General features: G+C 42.3%; 1 protein-coding gene across 2 annotated transcripts in view; it reads right to left on the bottom strand.

The window, feature by feature from the left end:
* Positions 1 to 21,077, bottom strand: part of LOC143286958 (uncharacterized) — a 101,088-nt gene that overhangs the window by 62,599 nt on the left and 17,412 nt on the right. Inside the window, exons 8-17 of one of the 2 annotated variants that reach the window (XM_076594933.1) lie at positions 20,759 to 20,878; positions 19,433 to 19,552; positions 16,848 to 16,934; positions 15,724 to 15,840; positions 15,093 to 15,212; positions 13,592 to 13,708; positions 5,973 to 6,092; positions 4,446 to 4,565; positions 3,850 to 3,969; positions 908 to 1,030 (exon numbers count right to left, since the gene is read on the bottom strand). In XM_076594933.1, coding sequence (XP_076451048.1) covers positions 908 to 1,030; positions 3,850 to 3,969; positions 4,446 to 4,565; positions 5,973 to 6,092; positions 13,592 to 13,708; positions 15,093 to 15,212; positions 15,724 to 15,840; positions 16,848 to 16,934; positions 19,433 to 19,552; positions 20,759 to 20,878 — 1,164 coding nt within the window. The remainder of the gene's footprint in view (positions 1 to 907; positions 1,031 to 3,849; positions 3,970 to 4,445; positions 4,566 to 5,972; positions 6,093 to 13,591; positions 13,709 to 15,092; positions 15,213 to 15,723; positions 15,841 to 16,847; positions 16,935 to 19,432; positions 19,553 to 20,758; positions 20,879 to 21,077) is intronic. The other variant, XM_076594931.1, reaches the window with a different exon arrangement.

Here is a 21,077-nt window from a genome sequence, read left to right as displayed (position 1 = left end):
TCCTGATGCAGTCCAGCTTCGCTGGGCTGGACACGTGGCACGCATGCCAGACCATCGGCTGCCCAAAAGGCTCTTCTATGGCGAGCTGCAACAAGGGAAGAGATCACACGGAGGTCAGAAGAAGCGCTTCAGAGATACTCTGAAAGTCTCTCTGAAAGCGTTTGATATCAACCCTGACTCCTGGGAGGAATCTGCAGTGGACCGTGACAAATGGCGCGCTGCTGTGCACAAAGGCGCCAAGTTGTGCGAGGCCAACAGGACTGCTGCAGCTGTTGAGAAGAGGCAGGCCAGAAAGTCACGGGCAAACAAGCTCCCTGACAATGGTATGCCTGTCTTTGTCTGCCCCAACTGTCAGCGAACATTTCGTGCGCAGATTGGACTATTCAGCCATCAGCGCATTCACAGATAGATTCATGAGCATCCTCACCCCCACCCCACCACCACCCTCCCCCCATCCCCCAGCTGGATGACAACGATGGTCATCATCGATCTCGATGGACACACCACCACCCGCCAATTCCATTTCGCCTTTCAGCCTCTCTCTCTTAAACACACACACACACACACACACACACACACACACACACACATTACATGGAAGAATTTCAAAATATGCTTGTGGACTGATATCAAATCTAAGATCGCCAACAAAACAAAAAGGGGTGTGCACAGATGCAAAAAATGAACTTCAGGAGAAGCTGTATGAACATGGGAAGAATTTGCTCAGCTTTCGGACGTCACTTCAAACGAGAAAATAAATGAACTGGAAAAAAAGCGCCTTAACATTGTCGCAATTTGTAAAAAGGCCCGGGAGAGAGAAACTTCGATTTTTTTCCCCCTCTCCAAGTGATGTTATCGCAGCAAACTTTCGATACATTCCTTGTGGCTGAAGTCTAGGTCAGCTTACCACAGCGCTGCCCATCTTTGGAAAAAAAGTCTGTAGCGCATGTGCACTTCTTGGGGTCACCAGTGCATTCGGAGTGGAGTCCGCACTCGTTTCCAGTACTGCACGTCTGGCCAGGAGCTAGCTCTGTTGTTTAACACATATAACATGCCATGGTAAAACAAGGGGGGGGGGGGGGTTGTATAGTGTAAGAGAGAGAGAGAGAGAGAGAGAGAGAGAGAGAGAGAGAGAGTTTATTCGTTAACGTTCTCGCTCCATATGAGCAAGGGGCGATAATACAATGCCAACAGAATTAGAGTAGGAAATTACTATGAAGCTGTTTCTCTCAACTGAAAAAGCTTTGTATTAACAGTGCCAGATTGCATACAATACCACCATGCATGGATGCCATCTGTACATCAAATTTGAAACACAAACACACACAAAAAAAAGAAAAACAGCTACTGGATATGTATGGTGGCCTATTTCTTCTAGATAAATTCTACATGGAGATTTTCCGAAGTGGGACATTTTTTTGAAATCAAAATGTATTACTTGAAGCGGGACATTTCATATCACTAAGTACTTCATCCTCAGCTAGTTCTTTACACAGCAGGCACAACAGATCAGAGCTATGTACATTTTCATAACGGTTCATGTAGGTATTCATTTTCGAAATATCAAGTCTACATCTTGAAAAAATAAAGCTAAGATGCATATCCATATTAAAAGTATGAAAACAAAAGATAAATTCACCAAATCAGCAGTAACGTAACCTCTGTATACATTGAATCTGTCACTTGACCGAATATGATCTTCCGAATCTGCCATCTACAACAAAAAATCAGTCATCCAGTGGCGAAGAACTATTCCAAGATTATGTAGCAGGGGAACAACCATGTTTTCTCGCAACCCCATACTCTCTCCCTCTGCGCTACCCCCACGCATGTGGAAAAACAAGGGTTAGCGAGAAAGCATGGGGTGATAATCATTATTACCGAAATAATGTCAAATTCTTAATCAGTAAAACTATACAGGGTTTGTTGGAATAACTACGTTACCCACTTCCATGTCATTCTGGTCCGAGTCTTTAAAAAGATATTCAATTCAGACATTCGTTCCCAGATTTCATTTTTGATTACTGATACTATATTAACCTAATGAACACTTTTTTTCTTCTTAACATACCTATATGGTCTGGCCCGTACACACATGTTATAATCCCAGTTGTCTTATCTAACGTTCAACGACGCTTTCTCAATCAACACATACTTTATCCAGCTCATGTTTCACCCGCGTCCCTCTTCAAACCATCCCTCACGGCGTAGCTTCTGATCAGATATTTCTTCATACAAGATACACACTCTCTTATAACGTCATTTGAACATCACCAAGCATCAATTAAATCAACATTAATTATTTCAAAATCCATTTTATATTTCGTATTGACTTCTACAAGAGAGAGGGAGAGAGAGGGAGGCTGAGGGGGATGAGGGTGGGTGACAGAAATCTATATGCCTGTGGTGAGAAAGGGAGTAGTCTGGCCAACTTGTTTCACTGGAACAGGAACCATATTTGATACTTCCTGACAGTACACACACACACACACACACACACACACAAACACACACACATACACATGGTTGGTTAAATCATCCAAACCAGTCCTCCTCACGTGCAGCCCCATAACTCCATATATTATGTAATCATTCAAAGTTGAGATTGGCCCTGCTTACTAGATCTTTGCATATACCAAACATAACACAAGTGATAATGGGTGGGACGCTGGATTGAGCCCCAACAGGAGTGGGGTAAAAAGACCACGATTTCTCTCAAAGTACGATTTCTCGCAGTTCCACGATTTCTCTCAATATCGGAATTGCGAGAAATCGTGGTTGTTCCCCCTCTAAGTTTTCTCTAAATGCTCTTCTTCTGACACCCATATTCTTGGGACCCCCCCTGCTCGAACCAAAACGTATGGCCAACGCAGTTTTTCATTCCAAGCGCCCTTTCTTTGGAAATCAAATTCCTCAGCCTCCCCGTCACTCATCTTCGCTGCAATCTTTCAAATCCAGTCTGAAGACTCACCTTTTCCCCTCCTGATTAATTCTCAACAGCTGATCCCTTTCCAGTATGAACTAAAATGATTATTTGTGACTGAGTTAGTTTTGATATTTTCAGAATTTGTTAGTAGTATTTTTGATTGTGTACTATTCACGATTATGTGCTATGACTTGTGAATGTGCGTGAGCATGTGCTTGGCCTTCCAAACATATCTGCTGAAACATAACATTTTATTGATTAACGCCACAGACAGCACTGAATTTCACAATGGTGCACTATCACTCCTTTCTCTCTCAGACTCAGCTCCCAAACCCCCACCCCCCACCCAATACTCCATCAGCATGTTCTGGTGAATCAACACATAAATCAAAGCAAACATGCCGTAGACACCAAATGTCGAGCGACCTGTTTTTTGTGAATTTATATTTCGCAATAATTCTCTATAACCATCCATCCATCAAAACACCTACCTACCTACTAACCTTCTTGTCTACATCATTAACAACAAAATGAATTGTAAAAAGAAAAAAAAGAAGAAAAAAGAGAGAGAGAGAGAGAGAGAGAGAGAGAGAGAGAGAGAGAGAGAGAGAGAGAGAGAGAGAGAAAGGACCTATTTTCTTCAATCAATGAAGAACCGACGAAGTTTGATTAAAGCAAATGAAAAGGAATACCGTAATTTCACGTTGAGGCGCTATGAAGAGAGAGAGAGAGAGAGAGAGAGGGGGGAGGGGGGGGGGGAGGCGTGGAATGTTTGATACAGGATTGAAACATTCATGGACAGCCCACTTTGTGGGATTATCAATGGGAAGGATACTATGAATTTCACATCGGGGTTGCTGTGTGTGTGTGCGTGTGCTTCAGACGGGGAGGATATCATGACATTTCAAACTGAAAGTACTTACGACACTTGCTCTTGTCGGCCTTTTCCACGAAATTGGCCGCGCACGCACACTTTGAAGCAGTGCAAGTTGTGTGTGCGATGCAGTCGTCTGCTGTAGCGCAAGTTCCATCGATATAGGCCACTGTTCATGAAAACACTTCATGATTACGGCAGGTCAGTGAGAGAGAGTGGGTGAGAGAGAGAGAGAGAGAGAGAGAGAGAGAGAGAGAGAGAGGGAGACGGACAGACAGACAGATAGAGGCAGATTGACAGAGTGAGAGAGAGGGTGTGTGGAGGACAGAAGGAGAGAGAGAGAGAATTGTGAGGAGGGAGAGAGCATGGAGGAGGGAGAAACAGAGAGAAAGAGAGAGAGAGGAGTGAGCGAGCGAATGAGCAAGTGAGAGGGAGAGAGAGAGGGAATGGTAAGATATACGATGAAAATAATCATTGAATATAACAAGAGAGAGGGATGGGGAGACAGAGAGAAAGAGTCAAAGAAACAGAGACGGGATAAGGGAGGTGGAATGTACGATTCAGGATTTAAACATTCGACTGTCTGACAATATCGTTTTTTCTTCAGATGGATGGATATCATGACATTTCAAAGAAAGTACTCACGGCACTTGTCCTTGGCTGTATTAGCCACAAAACTCGTCTTGCACACACACTTGCTGGCAGTACAGTCTGCGTTTGCGATGCAGTCACCTGCTGCTTGGCACGCTCCATCGACGTGGGCCACTGTCCATGAAAACACGTCATGATTATAGCATGTCCATGAGACTGGGAGACAGACAGACATACAGACAGATAGACTGACAGACTGACAGACAGAGACGGAGTGTTTCCAATGCAGTAAGTTACTGCTGAGCAAGATTGTTCGGTGTTGGCCATTTTCCATAAAAATATGACATGATCATGTCATTGAGAGAGGGAGAGACCAGACAGGGAGAGAGAGATGACAGAGAAAGACAGAGAAAATGGGGAGAAGTGTGAGGTATCTGCAAATGGTTTTCCTGTTCATTCTGCAATGTTGTCAGTCCATCGTTTCTTCGTCTTTCCCTCCGTCTCCCTCCCTCTACAGTTTCTTGGAGGAGTTTTTTCTTCTTTTTGCAAGGCCATTGGATCTTGTTGGATCTGATGTTGGGATTTGATGTCCCTGGACAGTTATAGCAGCAGTGGTGATGGTGTTGTCATGTCACCGGCCATCACCGTGGACTTTTCAACGCTGATTTCCATGCCTTATCTTGTCAATGTTTCATCCACGTTTTTTAACAAGCTGGCCGAATTCTTGTTCACTACATGCCAAGCAGTCAATGTTGATTGTGCTGATATGATCTTCAAGTAATATATTGAACTGTCTGGAGACAGAAGGCACCCCTGGCGGACTATGAAGCTACTCGCCAATAGCACCATGTGTGGGCACTGCACAGGTCGCTTTGAAATATAGTTGCTTCATGGTTTTGATAAGCTTTTCCCGATTCTTTTTTTTTTTTCTTTTTTATTGTCTCTTATAGTGCTTTCTTCCAGATTATGTCAAACGTCTTCCTGAAGTCTATGAATACTTGGTAGAATTTCCTCTGGTGCTGGAGGCGTTTTTCACATAGGGTAAGAAGGTTGAAGATTTGTTCAATGGCTCTTGTATCTTTGTGAAATCCAGCCTTTCTTCAGCAGTGATGGTATCTGTTCATGGCTACAATCTGTTCAGAGTGATTTTGAGCATTTCATTGCTGGCATGGCTGATCAACTGATGGTGTGGTAGTTCTGGCATGAAATCACAACATGATTGAAGCATGTCAGTGTGTGTGTGTGTGTGTGTGTGTGTGTGTGTGTGTGTGTGTGTGTGTGTGTGTGTGTGAGAGAGAGAGAGAGAGAGAGAGTGAGAGAGAGAATGAATGAATGAATCTTTAATGCATTTGGCGATGGGGACGTATACATACATCAGGAGGTGGGCGAATGGTTTATAAGCAGTCAACCCAAAGGGAATCTGCATTGAGACAACATTGAGTTAGAGGCAGACAGACAGACAAAGACGTAGCACTGGTAACTTATATATCTACAATCTTCACAGATGACTGAATGCTTGGCAATATCGCTTTTTCTTCATCTGGTATGATTTTCGTGACATTTGGAACTGAAAGTACTTACGGCACTTGTCCTTGGCTGTATTAGCCACAAAACTCGTCTTGCACACACACTTGCTGGCAGTACAGTCTGCGTTTGCGATGCAGTCACCTGCTGCTTGGCACGCTCCATCGACGTGGGCCACTGTCCATGAAAACACTTCATAATTATAGCATGTCCATGAGACTGGGAGACAGACAGACATACAGTAGTATAAGGGATGGGGGTTCTATATGTAACGATTTAAGCGTCCATAAGGCCCAACAACGCCTTAAACCATAAAAAAAAACCCCGTGCAATCGGGTTTTTTCGGCTTAAAAAGGTGTATGGAGAGCGAAACGGTCCCCGCGTGTGTGTGTGTGTGTGTGCTGGCAAGCTAGCGACCGCTCGGCGTGTGTGGGACGGGTTCAATAGCTAAGAGTGTGGTCCCACCCGCGCGCACAGCCTGCCTCGCAGATCTTCCCGCCTGCGCGCACAGCCTGCCTCGCAGATCTTCCCGCCCGCGCGCACAGCCTGCCTCGCAGATCTTCCCGCCCGCGCGCACGGCTTGTGATCACCCTTTTAGAGAAATACATTATATTGTAAATATAGAAAAAATGCCTTTTCCGCGTAACATTTGCGAGTACCCCAAAGTTAAAACAAGTGGAGTATGCGGCCAACCTTGCATGGGACTCTATTGCAAAGATCATATTAAATGCCAAAGAAAAGGAATGCCACTTCCAGTACTTTGTTTAAAATGCAACCTTTATGTACGCACGAAGTATGCTATTTGTTGTACATGTAAGTATAAAAAAGAGAAGCCTCCTCCCGTGGAGAAAAAGATTGATCCTATACCCGATTGTGGAGAACATTCAAGCGACTCTGAGGATTACAAGAGTGCAAAAAAAATCAGATCTACCTCAAAAGTAATCTACCTTTTCCCGCAAGCATTTTTCCAACTTCCATTTTATAAGTACCCCAAGATTTTTTTTTTTTTTTTGGCTACCAAATTTCGGCAACTTTTTTTTGGGGGGTTGACGCGATCTTCGAATTTCCCCCAGATCTTTCTCTGTATATACTCTTCTTTCTATTTCTTTTTCTAGTGCTTTCTTCCACAGTCTAGAAGGAATACAAGGGATTCTGGAAAGAGAGTTTCCATGTCTGGGTTTCTTCTACTGGAATACCTAGAGCGCAAAAAAAAAATCAGATCTACCTCAAAGTAATCTACCTTTTCCCGCAAGCATTTTTCCAACTTCCATTTGAACATATGAAATCTACTACTGTATAGCATGGAGACAAACGTATCTACAACTTTCGAAAGAATTGGACTACGTGCCGAGAAGGCGATAGCAACACATATATTGCTAGAAAATACATACAACAGCAACTTGGTGCCAGATATATCCAAGGTAGACTATCTAGCCAACAACAATGGCAGAACACATATACAAACTCTAGAAGGTCTTCCAACCTTTGTAGACGACCTATACGTATTCGGATATCTACAACAGAAAGATTGTGTAGTATCGAAAGGCAAAGTACTATGTACCACCGGAGACACTTCTTCGGCAAAAAATATAGTATCTAGAATATATTCCAACCTATCGGACCTAGTGGAATACAAACACGTACATATTGCCATTGTGCACACATTGTCTATATCTGCAAAGAACGGTACAATATCTAGTACTATAGATAGAATAGAAAGAGAAACGAATTCCAAGAGAACTGGAAACAACAACATCCAAATACACCAATATATGCTCTATTTGTAGCAAAACTCGATGTATCCGAACTATCTATCGAACATCTACACAAAATCCTCCCAACATTCGAGGAGAGACTAGTAGCAAACGGATATGGTATCTATTCCATAGACTACACCAGAGATTTCTCCGGGACTCTAGACAGACAAGCACTAGTGGAATACCTAGCAGAAGAACACAACTTCCGAGAACAAGGCACATTCGTAGAAGCCATACAAGATTCCCAGCCTACAATACTCGACAACACACACTCTGTAGGAAACCACGTATGTACATGGATATCCGAACACAATGGCTATACAACGAGAACCAAACTATACAACAAAATAGTATCCAATTTCGAAGCAGGAGAAATACGAGAACAATTCGGCGGACATCTAGCAGACTACGTAGACTGTCCAAACGAACATCTTCGAAAAACCTTCCACCATCCAGATGTGCAATCTAGAGGCTGTACTAGAATAGAAGTATCGTTGTATGCATGCAGAGATAGAACACCAGAAACAGCAAACGAACTTGTAGACGATGTATTGGAATTCGTTTCTCCTGCAAACAATCCACTATTTGTAGTACAACCAGCAAAACAACAATGGAACAATCTTGCAAAAGAACTCGACAGATGCTTTGTTCTAGCCGATAGACCACAATCTGCAATATATGTCTATTGGTATGCACATACAAGAACAAAAAGAATGGCAGGTGTGCGAATACGACCAACACAAAATACTGTAGACGACGACAAACTATGGAATACTGCAATTCTATGGGCTATGGGAGACTTTGGCTTTCGCAACTGTTCTATATTCCAAACCGAAATACTATGTGCAGACAAATACAGTGGAATACATCTTTCCAAACTACAATGCTATACAAAAGACAAAAACTCGAAAACAATACTTGTAGCGTGCAATAGACCTTGCCAACTACATCCAGACGTAGAACCTCCTACAATGCTTCTTCCACCTACAAACACAATAGAATGGGAGTGGAGACCAAAGAAAACACATACAATAGGAGTAGAACAACCTATCTACAAACTGCACAAAATAGAGAAAATTGCAGAACAGAAACAAATATCTCTACTATCTAGTATAGACCGAGAAAAGAAACTTGCACAGATTGGAGAAGAACAATGCGCAGAAGAATGGAGACAAAGTGCGATAGACAAACTGGAAAACTACCACAAAGAACATACCAATACAATAGAACAACGAGAAAGAGAAATAGAACAAATATACGAGGAAATGGAAAGAAACGAAAGAGAACCAATTTCCATATGGGAAAATACTGGACTACGAAAAATTCTACATGCAACAAAGAAATTCGTAGAATGCAAGAAAGATAGATACAATAGAGAACTGTGTTGGTTTCCAAAAGAGCGTATATTCGAAGAAGACGATCTATACAAGCAAAAACGTATACAACTACTATTTCGAGTTCTACCTCCAAAGAAATTCGTACCAAATGGCAGCGACAAAGAAATAGAATGGTTTCCAGTGGAACCTACATCTGTACCAGACGGAATAGAACTCCCATCTCTTGTAGAAATAGCACTAGAAAAAGAACTGGAGAAGAAGGAAATAGAGACCAAATCGACCCTAGGTAGTACAAGTCTACCACTTTGTACAGAGTGGAAAAAAATACTAGAAATAGAACCAGGACAATATATTTGTAGAAAGTATGCTGTAGGCGAATATCGCAAAAAAGAGAAGTATATCTTGTACATTGTTCCAACAGACAACAATGGTATTCCATCTACAGACATAGAAATGCCAGTACACGGCTATTTTCTCGAAAAAGAGATAGAACGGTATGGTGGCAGAGAAATGCTGGAAAAGACGAAACAACCAATGTTGTGTAGAGTAGGAGGAGAGAAGACAAATCCACAAAAAAAGAAAGATAGACTATTCTGTATAGTAGCATCTATCGAAGAAAACTAGAATATACGGCCACACTGGTAGCAGAGATATGGTTCGCCACAATAGGCAACAGCGAGAAGTTTCTTTCAAGGACATTCTCCGAATATACGAGGAACAGGATCTGTATGTGTTTTTGCTAGTTCTACTACCTTTCTATCCATATCAGCTGGAGAGAATTGTATACTGTCTGTATACTCTTTTTTTGCTTTCGAAAACTCTTCGAAGTCGAATCTTGGAGAACAAGGTGGATCGAATACTATTGGCATTGTCCTATATATACAATATATACAATATACAAATAGAAAAATATACTACATCCACGAATTGCACACAAATAGTACAATAGACTCTATCCTATTCCATTTTGAAAGGGTTTCTAGACTTTGTTGGAATTTGTTTTGGGATTGTTTCTTTGGCAATATCTCCAGATGTCTTCTTTGGGAGATGGACAAATTGTCGATCTTCTTCGGGTATGTTCCAAACATCATTTTTCTTTGTAGCTTTCCATGTTTTGTACAATATAGAACCAACTGCAAGTGCAATTGGTAGAATATAGCATGCAGTGTTGTATACACAAACACTATTTTGTATCTGTTCCAACAAAGATTTGGACTCTTCTGCTACGTCTTCTTGTATCTGTTCTACAATGTTGTCTTCTTCGTCTACATCGAGAAGAGATAGAATATCCAACACTACATCGTTGTTGTCTTTTTGCTGGCTAGAGAGTTCTATAGTGCGTCTTTCCAACCTCTGTAGTGTTTGTAGTAGAGTACGTTGCAGTACAGCTATTTCGCTGTTTTGTTGTGTACTTTGTTCTTCTTCCACAGGTTGTGTACGATCTTCCAGCTGCTCTTTTTCGTCTATCGACGAATTCTTTGCCGGGGTCTCCCTTTGCAACAATCCCTCCTCTTCGCGTTTCCTCGCATTTCTCCAAATTCTGTACACTCTACTAGTACCAATACCAAACTTTTCTGCTGCATCTACTGCAGAAAGTTGGCCTCTTGTGTTTTCTATTTCTCGAACTTCTACAGGAGTCAAATATTTTTTTGGTGCCATATACAACAAAGTGGTATTTCTCTATATAGAAAATCCACAATTTCTACAAAAACAGCAAAAAGTGCTACAAAAAGTAGAAAAATGCAAAATATTGCTATAGCACGTTTGCTGGTTTTGTAGAAATTGTCAAAATTGTGGAAATTGTGGAAATTTGTAGCACCAAATTTGAGAAGCTACTGAGCATTGCTGAGAATTTTGCTGAGAATTGCTGAGAAGCTACTGAGCATTGCTGAGAAGCTACTGAGCATTGCTGAGAATTTGCTGGTATTGCTGGATAGATTTCTAGATAGGTTTCTGGTATTGCTGGATAGATTTCTAGTATTGCTGGGTAGATACTTGTTGTAGATATTTGTTTCCTATTCTTGTAGATGCTTCTGGAGCTGTTTCTTGTGGGGTAGCTTCTATTCTATTTCTTGGGGGCAGGTCTCCTATATATTTCTTCTCTACTATTTCTTGTGGATATTTTTTGTATAGCACCTATTTGCTATGGATATGGTGGATACTTGTTGTGCCTCCTATTTGGTAGACCCCCTTCTATTCTTGTGGATTCCCTGGTTCTTGTGGATGCTTCTCTTCTATTTCCTTGGTTCGTGGATACTATTTCTTGTAGATACTTCTCCCTTCTTTGGTATAGATACTTCTTTTTTCTCGTGGATACTTCTTCCTTGGAATTCTAGATACTTCTTGTGGATGGTTCTATTTTTTGTTGTTGGTACTTCTTCTTGTAGATGCTTCTATTTTTGTTCTTCCTGGATGTTTCTCTAGGCGTTGTGGATGGTTCTTCTTCCTGGATGTTTGTTGTAGGTAGTTCTCTTCTGTTGTGGATAGTTCTTTTTGTGGGTACTTCTTTTGTTCTTTTCTATTTGTTGTGGGGTATTCCTTTCTGTTCTTTCTATTTGTTGTGGGGTATTCCTTTCTGTTCTTTCTATTTGTTGTGGGGTATTCCTTTCTGTTTTGTTCTTTCTATTTGTTGTGGATGCTCTCTTCTATTTGTTCTTTCTATTTGTTGTGGGGTATTCCTCTTCTGGACGTTCCTCTTCTATTTGTTGGTGGCTAGTTCTTGGAATGGATAGATGTGTATTTTGGATGGTGGGGAAAATCGGTGCAAAAAAAAATCGCGTCCCCCCAAAAAAAAAGTTGCCGAAATTTGGTAGCCAAAAAAAATCTTGGGGTACTTATAAAATGGAAGTTGGAAAAATGCTTGCGGGAAAAGGTAGATTACTTTTGAGGTAGATCTGATTTTTTTTGCGCTCTAGTAAACTTTGGGGTACTCGCAAATGTTACGCGGAAAAGGCATTTTTTCTATATTTACAATATAATGTATTTCTCTAAAAGGGTGATCACAAGCCGTGCGCGCGGGCGGGAAGATCTGCGAGGCAGGCTGTGCGCGCGGGCGGGAAGATCTGCGAGGCAGGCTGTGCGCGCGGGTGGGACCACACTCTTAGCTATTGATCCCGTACCACACACGCCGAGCGGTCGCTAGCTTGCCAGCACACACACACACGCTGGGACCGTTTCGCTCTCCATACACCTTTTTAAGCCGAAAAAACCCGATCGCACGGGTTTTTTTTATGGTTTAAGGCGTTGTTGGGCCTTATGGACGCTTAAATCGTTACATATAGAACCCCCATCCCTTATACTACTCATACAGACAGATAGACCGACAGACTGACAGACAGAGATGGAGTGTTTCCAATGCAGTAAGTTACTGCTGAGCAAGATTGTTCGGTGTTGGCCATTTTCCATAAAAATATGACATGATCATGTCATTGAGAGAGGGAGAGAACAGAGAGTAGAGAGAGGTGACAGAGAAAGACAGAGAAAATGGGGAGAAGAGTGAGGTATCTGCAAATGGTTTTCCTGTTCATTCTGCAAAGTTGTCAGTCCATCGTTTCTTCGTCTTTCCCTCCGTCTCCCTCTACAGTTCCTTGGAGGAGTTTTTTTCTTCTTTTTGCAAGGCCTTGGATCTTGTTGGATCTGATGTTGGGATTGATGTCCCTGGACAGTTATAGCAGCAGTGGTGATGGTGTTGTCACCGGCCATCACCGTGGACTTTTCAACACTGATTTCCATGCCTTATCTTGTCGATGTTTCATCCACTTTTTTAACAAGCTGGCCGAATTCTTGTTCACTACATGCCAAGCTGTCAATGTTGATTGTGCTGATATGATCTTCAAGTAATATATTGAACAGTTTAGAGACAGAAGGCACCCCTGGTGGACTATGAAGCTACTCGCCAATAGCACCCTGTATGGGCACCACACAGGTCGCTTTGAAATATAGTTGCTTCATGGTTTTGATAACATTTTCCAGACTTTTTTTTTGCATTGTCGCTCATAGTGGTTTCTTCCAGATTATGTCAAACGCCTTCCTGAAGTCTATGAATACTTGGTAGAATTTTCTCTGGTGCTGGAGGTGTTTTTCACATAGGGTAAGAAGGTTGAAGATTTGTTCAATGGCTCTTGTACCTTTGTGAAATCCAGACTTCCTTCAGCAGTGATGGTATCTGCTCATGGCTGCAATCTGTTCAGAATGATTTTGAGCATTTCCTTGCTAGCATGGCTGATCAGCTGATGGTGTGGTAGTTCTGGCATGAAATCACAACATGATTGAAGCATGTCAGTGAGAGGGAGAGAGAGAGAGAGAGAGAGAGAGAGAGAATGCATGAATGAATAAATGAATGAATGAATCTTTCATGGATTTGGCCATGGGGATGTGTACATACATCAGGAGTTGGGGAAAGAGTTATTTAGCAGTCAACCAAAGGGAATCTGCATTGAGACAACTGAGTGAGAGGCAGACAGACAGACAGAGACGTAGCACTGGCAACTTACATATCTACAATCTTCATATACTGCTTGGCAATATCGTTTTTTCTTCATCTGGAAGGATTTTCATGACATTTGAAACTGAAAGTACTTACGGCACTTGTCCTTGGCTGTATTAGCCACAAAACTCGTCTTGCACACACACTTGCTGCCAGTACAGTCTGCGTTAGCGATGCAGTCACCTGCTGCCTGGCACACTCCGACGGAGATCACTGTCCATGAAAACACGTCATGATTATAGCACGTCCAAGAGACTGGGAGACAGACATCCAGACAGATAGACAGACAGACAGACTGACAGACAGAGACGGAGTGTTTCCAATGCAGTAAGTTACTGCTGAGCAAGATTGTTCGGTGTTGGCCATTTTCCATAAAAATATGACATGATCATGTCATTGAGAGAGGGAGAGAGACCAGAGAGATGACAGAGAAAGACAGAGAAAATGGGAGAAGAGTGGGGTATCTGCAAATGGTTTCCTGTTCATTCTGCAATGTTGTCAGTCCATCGTTTCTTTGTCTTCCCCTCTGTCTCCCTCCCTCTACAGTTCCTTGGAGGAGTTTTTTCTTCTTTTTACAAGGCCGTTGGATCTTGATGGATCTGATGTTGGGATTTGATGTTCCTGGACAGTTATGTCAGCAGTGGTGATGGTGTTGTCACCGGCCATCACCGTGGACTTTTCAACACTGATTTCCATGCCTTATCTTGTCGATGTTTCATCCACTTTTTTAACAAGCTGGCTGAATTCTTGTTCACTACATGCCAAGCCATCAATGTTGATTGTGCTGATATGATCTTCATGTAATATATTGAACAGTGTGGAGACAGAAGGCACCCCTGGCGGACTATGAAGCTACTCGCCAATAGCACCCTGTATGGGCACCACACAGGTCGCTTTGAAACATAGTTGCTTCATGGTTTTGATAAGCTTTTCCTGATTCTTCTCTTTTTTTCTTCGTTTTTTTTTTGTGTTGTTGTTGTTTTTCATCGTCGCATATAGTGCTTTCTTCCAGTCTATGAATACTTGGTAGAATTTTCTCTGGTGCTGGAGGTGTTTTTCACATAGGGTAAGAAGGTTGAAGATTTGTTCAATGGCTCTTGTGCCTTTGTGAAATCCAGCCTTTCTTCAGCAGTGATGGTATCTGCTCATGGCTGCAATCTGTTCAGAATGATTTTGAGTATTTCCTTGCTGGCATGGCTGATCAACTGATGGTGTGGTAGTTCTGGCATGAAATCACAACATGACTGAAGCATGTCTCAGAGAGAGAGCGAGCGAGCGAGCGAGCGAGCGAGAGAGAGAGAGAGAGAGAGAGAGAGAGAGAGAGAGAGAGAATGAATGAATGAATGAATAAATGAATCTTTAATGCATCTGGCCATGGGGACGTATACATACATCAGGAGTTGGGGGAAGGGTTTATAAGCAGTCAACCAAAGGGAATCTGCATTGAGACAACAGAGTGAGAGGCAGACAGACAGACAGAGGAGCAGCACTGGTAACTTACATATCTACAATCGTCACCGACGACTGACTGCTTGGCATTATCGCTTTTTCTTCATCTGGAAGGATTTTCATGACATTTGAAACTGGAAGTACTTACGGCACTTGTCCTTGTCTGTATTAGCCACGAAATTCGTCTTGCACACACACTTGCTGGCAGTACAGTCTGCGTTTCCGATGCAGTCACCTGCTGCCTGGCACGCTCCATCCACGTGGGCCACTGTCCATGAAAACACGTTATAATTATAGCATGTCCTTGAGACTGGGAGACAGACAGACATACAGCCAGACAGACTGACAGACAGAAACGGAATGTTTCCAGTGCAGTAAGTTACTGCTGAGCCAGATCGTTCAGGGGGGATCAGGGGCTGGGGGCGGTGGGGGAGGGCGGCAGACAGACAGACAGACAGGCAGAGAAATAAGGCATGTAACATGCAGAACTACAATCATCATTGACAACCGACTGTTTGGCAATATCGATTTTCTTCAGACTGAAGGATATTTTGACATTTCAAACTGAAAGTACTTACGGCACTTGCTCTTGGGTCACTGTCACACACACACACACACACACACACACACACACACACACACACACACACACACATTCCGTCCACTCTCCCTTCACACCACATCCCATTATTATACAACACTGAGAAATCTTTTGTTCATTTCAGTACTTTAGAAATACTGGTAATTGTCAACGCGTAAGAACATTCCCAAGCGCTTACGGCATTTCGTATTGTCTGAGCTGGCCGTAAAACCGTCGTTGCATTTACACGTCGTTTCACACTTTGCGTTCGAGAGGCATTTGCCTGCTGATGGACATGCCTGACCAACAATTGTCTCTGTCAGGAAGAGAAAATCTGGTTAGGATTTCGACTCCACATATATCTGCTGAAACAGAATTTTTTAAAAATTCATACAGCTATATTAATACCATCATTAACACATATTTTCTTGATAGTGCCCTCCCTTCTCTCTTAAACTCCCCCCCCGCCCCCTTTACTCCATCAGCACATTATCTTGAAATCTTGAATGATTGTGTGAATAATATTGTATTGTCACAAATACATTCTGTGTGTGAAATTCGGGCTGCTATCACCAGCGAGAGCACGTCGCTACAGTGAAACGCCACTCCATTTCTGTTTACAAGTGCATGTTTTATCACAAAAGTTTATTTTTCTACTGGATTTTGCCAGTGACAACTCTTTTATTGTCGTGGTGTCTTTTACGTGTGCTGGGTGCATGCTGCACTCTGCATCTCACTTTATCATCTCATCCGAATCACTAATGTCCAGACCACCACTCAAAGTTTTGTGAAAGGAGAGAAAATATTGGCGTGTTTGGGATTTGATCCCGCGATTCTCTCGCTTCATAGGCGGACGCGTTACCACTGCGCCACCAAACATATGGATTATAACATTCATAAAGTAAAACATACCATATGTAGACACCAGTGTCAAGATATCTGTTTTGTGAATAAATATTTCACGACAAACGGCTTCTATTATCTAACCATCCTTTCAGCTATCAACCTACTTACCAACCAATGTATCCTACAAGCAGAGAAGTCGAAAAACAGAAAACAGAACATATTTTTTTAACTGGCAATGAAGAACCGAAGAAATCAGATTATAACAAGTGCAATCTTTTAAATAGTTATATTTCAAACAGAAAAGAATGCATTGAATAATGTGAAACGTTAATGTGCACAGTGGTTACAGTTACAACCAGTGAGGACATCCAATAACCTCTCATACCATGCATGTGGAGGGTGTGGTGGGGGACAAAAGTAGGGGGCTGGGGTTGATGAACACTGACACACAGACGTATCAAACAAAACAATACTCACTGCATTTGCCGCCGTCACATACTAAATTAGCATCACAATCAGAGGTAGCGGTGCAAGCTCCATCCAAGGCCACCTTGTGAACGGTTCCTGCAACACAAAATGGGGGTAATGGAATTGTAAACCCACGATTTCTCGCAGTCCCTTGATTTTTCTCACTTTGAGAGAAACTTTGAGACTGCAAGAAATGTGTGAGAAATTGTGGGTAGTCCTAGTTTTTATCAAAAATATTTCCCTTTTAATCGTAGTTGGTAGGGCTGGGGAACAAGTTCTCTTCTCGGATGTGAAAACAATGGGAAAATTATAAAGTTCAGTGAGGATGCGTTGGAACAAGTTCAGACCCATTACATAACCTGGCTGATGCCACTTTGATTGTAGAGGTAGGGTATTGTTCCTAAGAACCTTGCGGTCATTCAAAATCTTGCTTTGGTTTGTTGGCTTGATTTCTCCCTTTCCTGCTCAGCTAAGTCTGCTCACAAGAATTGCATTTAATCAACCAGCGTGGATGGTGGATTTTACAAGATGGTGGGAGATGTAGCAGAGCACTCAGCTGGCTACGATGACTGCTATCATTTAACTTCGGCACATGCTGTTGCAGACGAAATTTTGCAACTGACCTACTGATCTTCACTCGCACATTAATACAAGCACAACGCCATTCAAAATTTGAACAAACGCCCCTTCTAAACAAATGCTCTAAACATTTATAAAACCATTTATATGCATCATTCACTGTCAGATTATGTCTGTTGTGTTTGCATGCACTTAAATCAGTTAGAAGCATATTTGATATTAGTTTAATCACTCGTCAGTGTAGCATTTCAACTGATGCAAGACAATGTCATTTCCGTTCGTCACATATTATGCTACAGTCTTCAGTTCTGGCTTCAGTTCTAGAGTGATCACTTATCGTGTGCTACAACCAAACTGCTAAGTGTTTTTGAATGAGAATAGATCAGGCACTTAAAAGATACAAAGCAGATGTTCATTGTCAACACACCGGAGTCACTCTATGCCACTGGTGCTGCTTGCCAGCTTGGGCTGAATTTGAAATCTGTGTTTCTGACACACACTGTTTTATTAAAGATATCTATCACCGGATCAGAAAACTACAAGTATTACATACTGGAAGAATTTTCGCGATTCTTTCTTTATACCACAAATGTTTGGCTACGTTAAACGCAATGAGACTGCTAGAGAGACAGACATGCAGATAGACAGATAGACAGACAGACTGACAGACAGAGAGGGAGTGTTTCCCATGCAGTAAGTTACTGCTGATCAAGATTGTTCAGTGTTGGCCATTTTCCATAAAAATATGACATGATCATGTCATTGAGAGAGGGAGAGACCAGACAGAGAGAGAGAGAGAGAGATGACAGAGAAAGACAGAGAAAATGGGGAGAAGAGAGAAAATGGGGAGAAAAGTGAAGTATCTGCAAATGGTTTTCCTGTTCATTCTTCAATGTTGACAGTCCATCGTTTCTTCGTCATCCCCTCCATCTCCCTCCCTCTACAGTTCCTTGGAGGAGTTTTTTTATATTCTTTTTGCAAGGCCATTGGATCTTGTTGGATCTGACGTTGGGATTTGATGTCCCTGGACAGTTATATCAGCAGTGGTGATGGTGTTGTCACCGGCCATCACCGTGGACTTTTCAACGCTGATTTCCACGCCTTATCTTGTCGATGTTTCATCCACTTTTTTAACAAGCTGGCTGAATTCGTGTTCACTACATGCCAAGCTGTCAATGTTGATTGTGCTGATATGATCTTCAAGTAATATATTGAACAGTGTGGAGACAGAAGGCACCCCTGGCGAACTATGAAGCTACTCGCTAATAGCACCCTGTGTGGGTACAGCACAGGTCGCTTTGAAACATAGTTGCTTCATGGTTTTCCTGATTCTTCTTTTTTTTTCTTCGTTTTTTTTTTTCATCACCGCATATAGTGCTTTCTTCCAGATTATGTCAAACGTCTTCCTGAAGTCTATGAATACTTGGTAGAATTTCCTCTGGTGCTGGAGGTGTTTTTCACATAGGGTAAGAAGGTTGAAGATTTGTTCAATGGCTCTTGTACCTTTGTGAAATCCAGACTTCCTTCAGCAGTGATGGTATCTGCTCACGGCTGTAATCTGTTCAGAATGATTTTGAGCATTTCATTGCTGGCGAGGCTGATCAACTGATGGTGTGGTAGTTCTGGCATGAAATCACAACATGACTGAAGCATGTCAGTGACACACACACACACACACACACACACACACACACACACACACACACACACACACAGAGAGAGAGAGAGAGAGAGAGAGAGAGAGAGAGAGAGAGAGAGTTAATGGATGAATTAAAGGATCTTTAATGCATTTGGCCACGGGGCCGTATACATACATCAGGAGTTGGGGGAAGGGTTTATAAGCAATCAACCAAAGGGAATCTGCATTGAGACAACAGAGTGAGAGGCAGACAGACAGAGATGTAGCACTGGTAACTTACATATCTACAATCTTCACAGACGACTGACTGCTTGGCAATATCGCTTTTTCTTCATCTGGAAGGATTTTCGTGACATTTGATACTGAAAATACTTACGGCACTCGTCCTTGGCTGTATTAGCCACGAAATTCGTCTTGCAAACACACTTGCTGGCAGTACAGTCTGCGTTTGTGATGCAGTCACCTGCTGCCTGGCACGCTCCATCGACGTGGGCCACTGTCCATGAAAACACGTCATAAAAATATGACATGATCATGTCATTCATTGAGGGAGAGGCCAGACAGAGAGTAGAGAGAGATGACAGAGAAAGACAGAGAAAATGGAGAGAAGAGTGAGGTATCTGCAAATGGTTTTCCTGTTCATTCTGCAATGTTGTCAGTCCATCGTTTCTTCGTCTTCCCCTCTGTCTCCCTCCCTCTACAGTTCCTTGGAGGAGTTTTTTTTTTTTTTTGAAAGGCCGTTGGATCTTGTTGGATCTGATGTTGGGATTTGATGTCCCTGGACAGTTATATCAACAGTGGTGATGGTCTTGTCACCGGCCATCACCGTGGACATTTCAACGCTGTTTTCCATGCCTTATCTTGTCGATGCTTCATTCACGTTTTTAACAAGTTGGCCGAATTCTTGTTCATTACATGCCAAGCCGTCAATGTTGATTGTGCTGATATGATCTTCAAGTAATATATTGAACAGTGTGGAGACAGAAGGCACCCCTGGCGGACTATGAAGCTACTCCCCAATAGCACCCTGTGTGTGCACTGCACAGGTTGCTTTCAAATATAGTTGCTTCATGGTTTTGATAAGCTTTTCCCGATTCTTTTTTTTTTTTTTTTTTTTTTTTTTTATTGTCTCTTATAGTGCTTTCTTCGAGATTATGTCAAACGTCTTCCTGAAGTCTAAGAATACATGGTAGAATTTCCTCTGGTGCTGGAGGCGTTTTTCACATAGGGTAAGAAGGTTGAAGATTTGTTCAATGGCTCTTGTACCTTTGTGAAAATCCAGACTTCCTTCAGCAGCGATGGTATCTGCTCATGACTGCAATCTCTTCAGAATGATTTTGAGCATTTCATTGCTGGCATGGCTGATCAACTGATGGTGCGGTAGTTCTGGCATGAAATCACAACATGACTGAAGCATGTCAGTGAGACAGAGAGAGAGAGAAAGAGAGTTAATGGATGAATTAAAGGATCTTTAATGCATTTGGCCATGGCGACGTATACATACATCAGGAGTTCGGGGAAGGGTTTATGAGTAGTCAACTAAAGGGAATCTGCATTGAGACAACAGAGTGAGAGGCAGACAGACAAAGACGTAGCACTGGTAACTTACATATCTACAATCTTCACAGACTGAATGCTTGGCAATATCGCTTTTTCTTCATCTGGAAGAATTTTCGTGACATTAGAAACTGAAAGTACTTACGGCACTTGTCCTTGGCTGTATTAACCACAAAACGCGTCTTGCACACACACTTGCTGGCAGTACAGTCTGCGTTTGCGATGCAGTCACCTGCTGCTCGGCACACTCCATCAACGTGGGCCACTGTCCATGAAAACACGTCATGATTATAGCATGTCCTTGAGACTGGGAGACAGACATACAGACAGATAGACTGACAGACTGACAGACAGGGACGGAGTGTTTCCAATGCAGTAAGTTACTGCTGAGCAAGATTGTTCGGTGTTGGCCATTTTCCATAAAAATATGACATGATCATGTCATTGAGAGAGGGAAAGACCAG

This window comes from Babylonia areolata, chromosome 10, assembly GCF_041734735.1.
Source record: "Babylonia areolata isolate BAREFJ2019XMU chromosome 10, ASM4173473v1, whole genome shotgun sequence".
Lineage (NCBI taxonomy): Eukaryota > Metazoa > Mollusca > Gastropoda > Neogastropoda > Buccinidae > Babylonia > Babylonia areolata.
The sequence above is the reverse complement of the archived record's forward strand: the minus strand, read 5'-3'. Positions and strand labels throughout refer to the sequence as shown.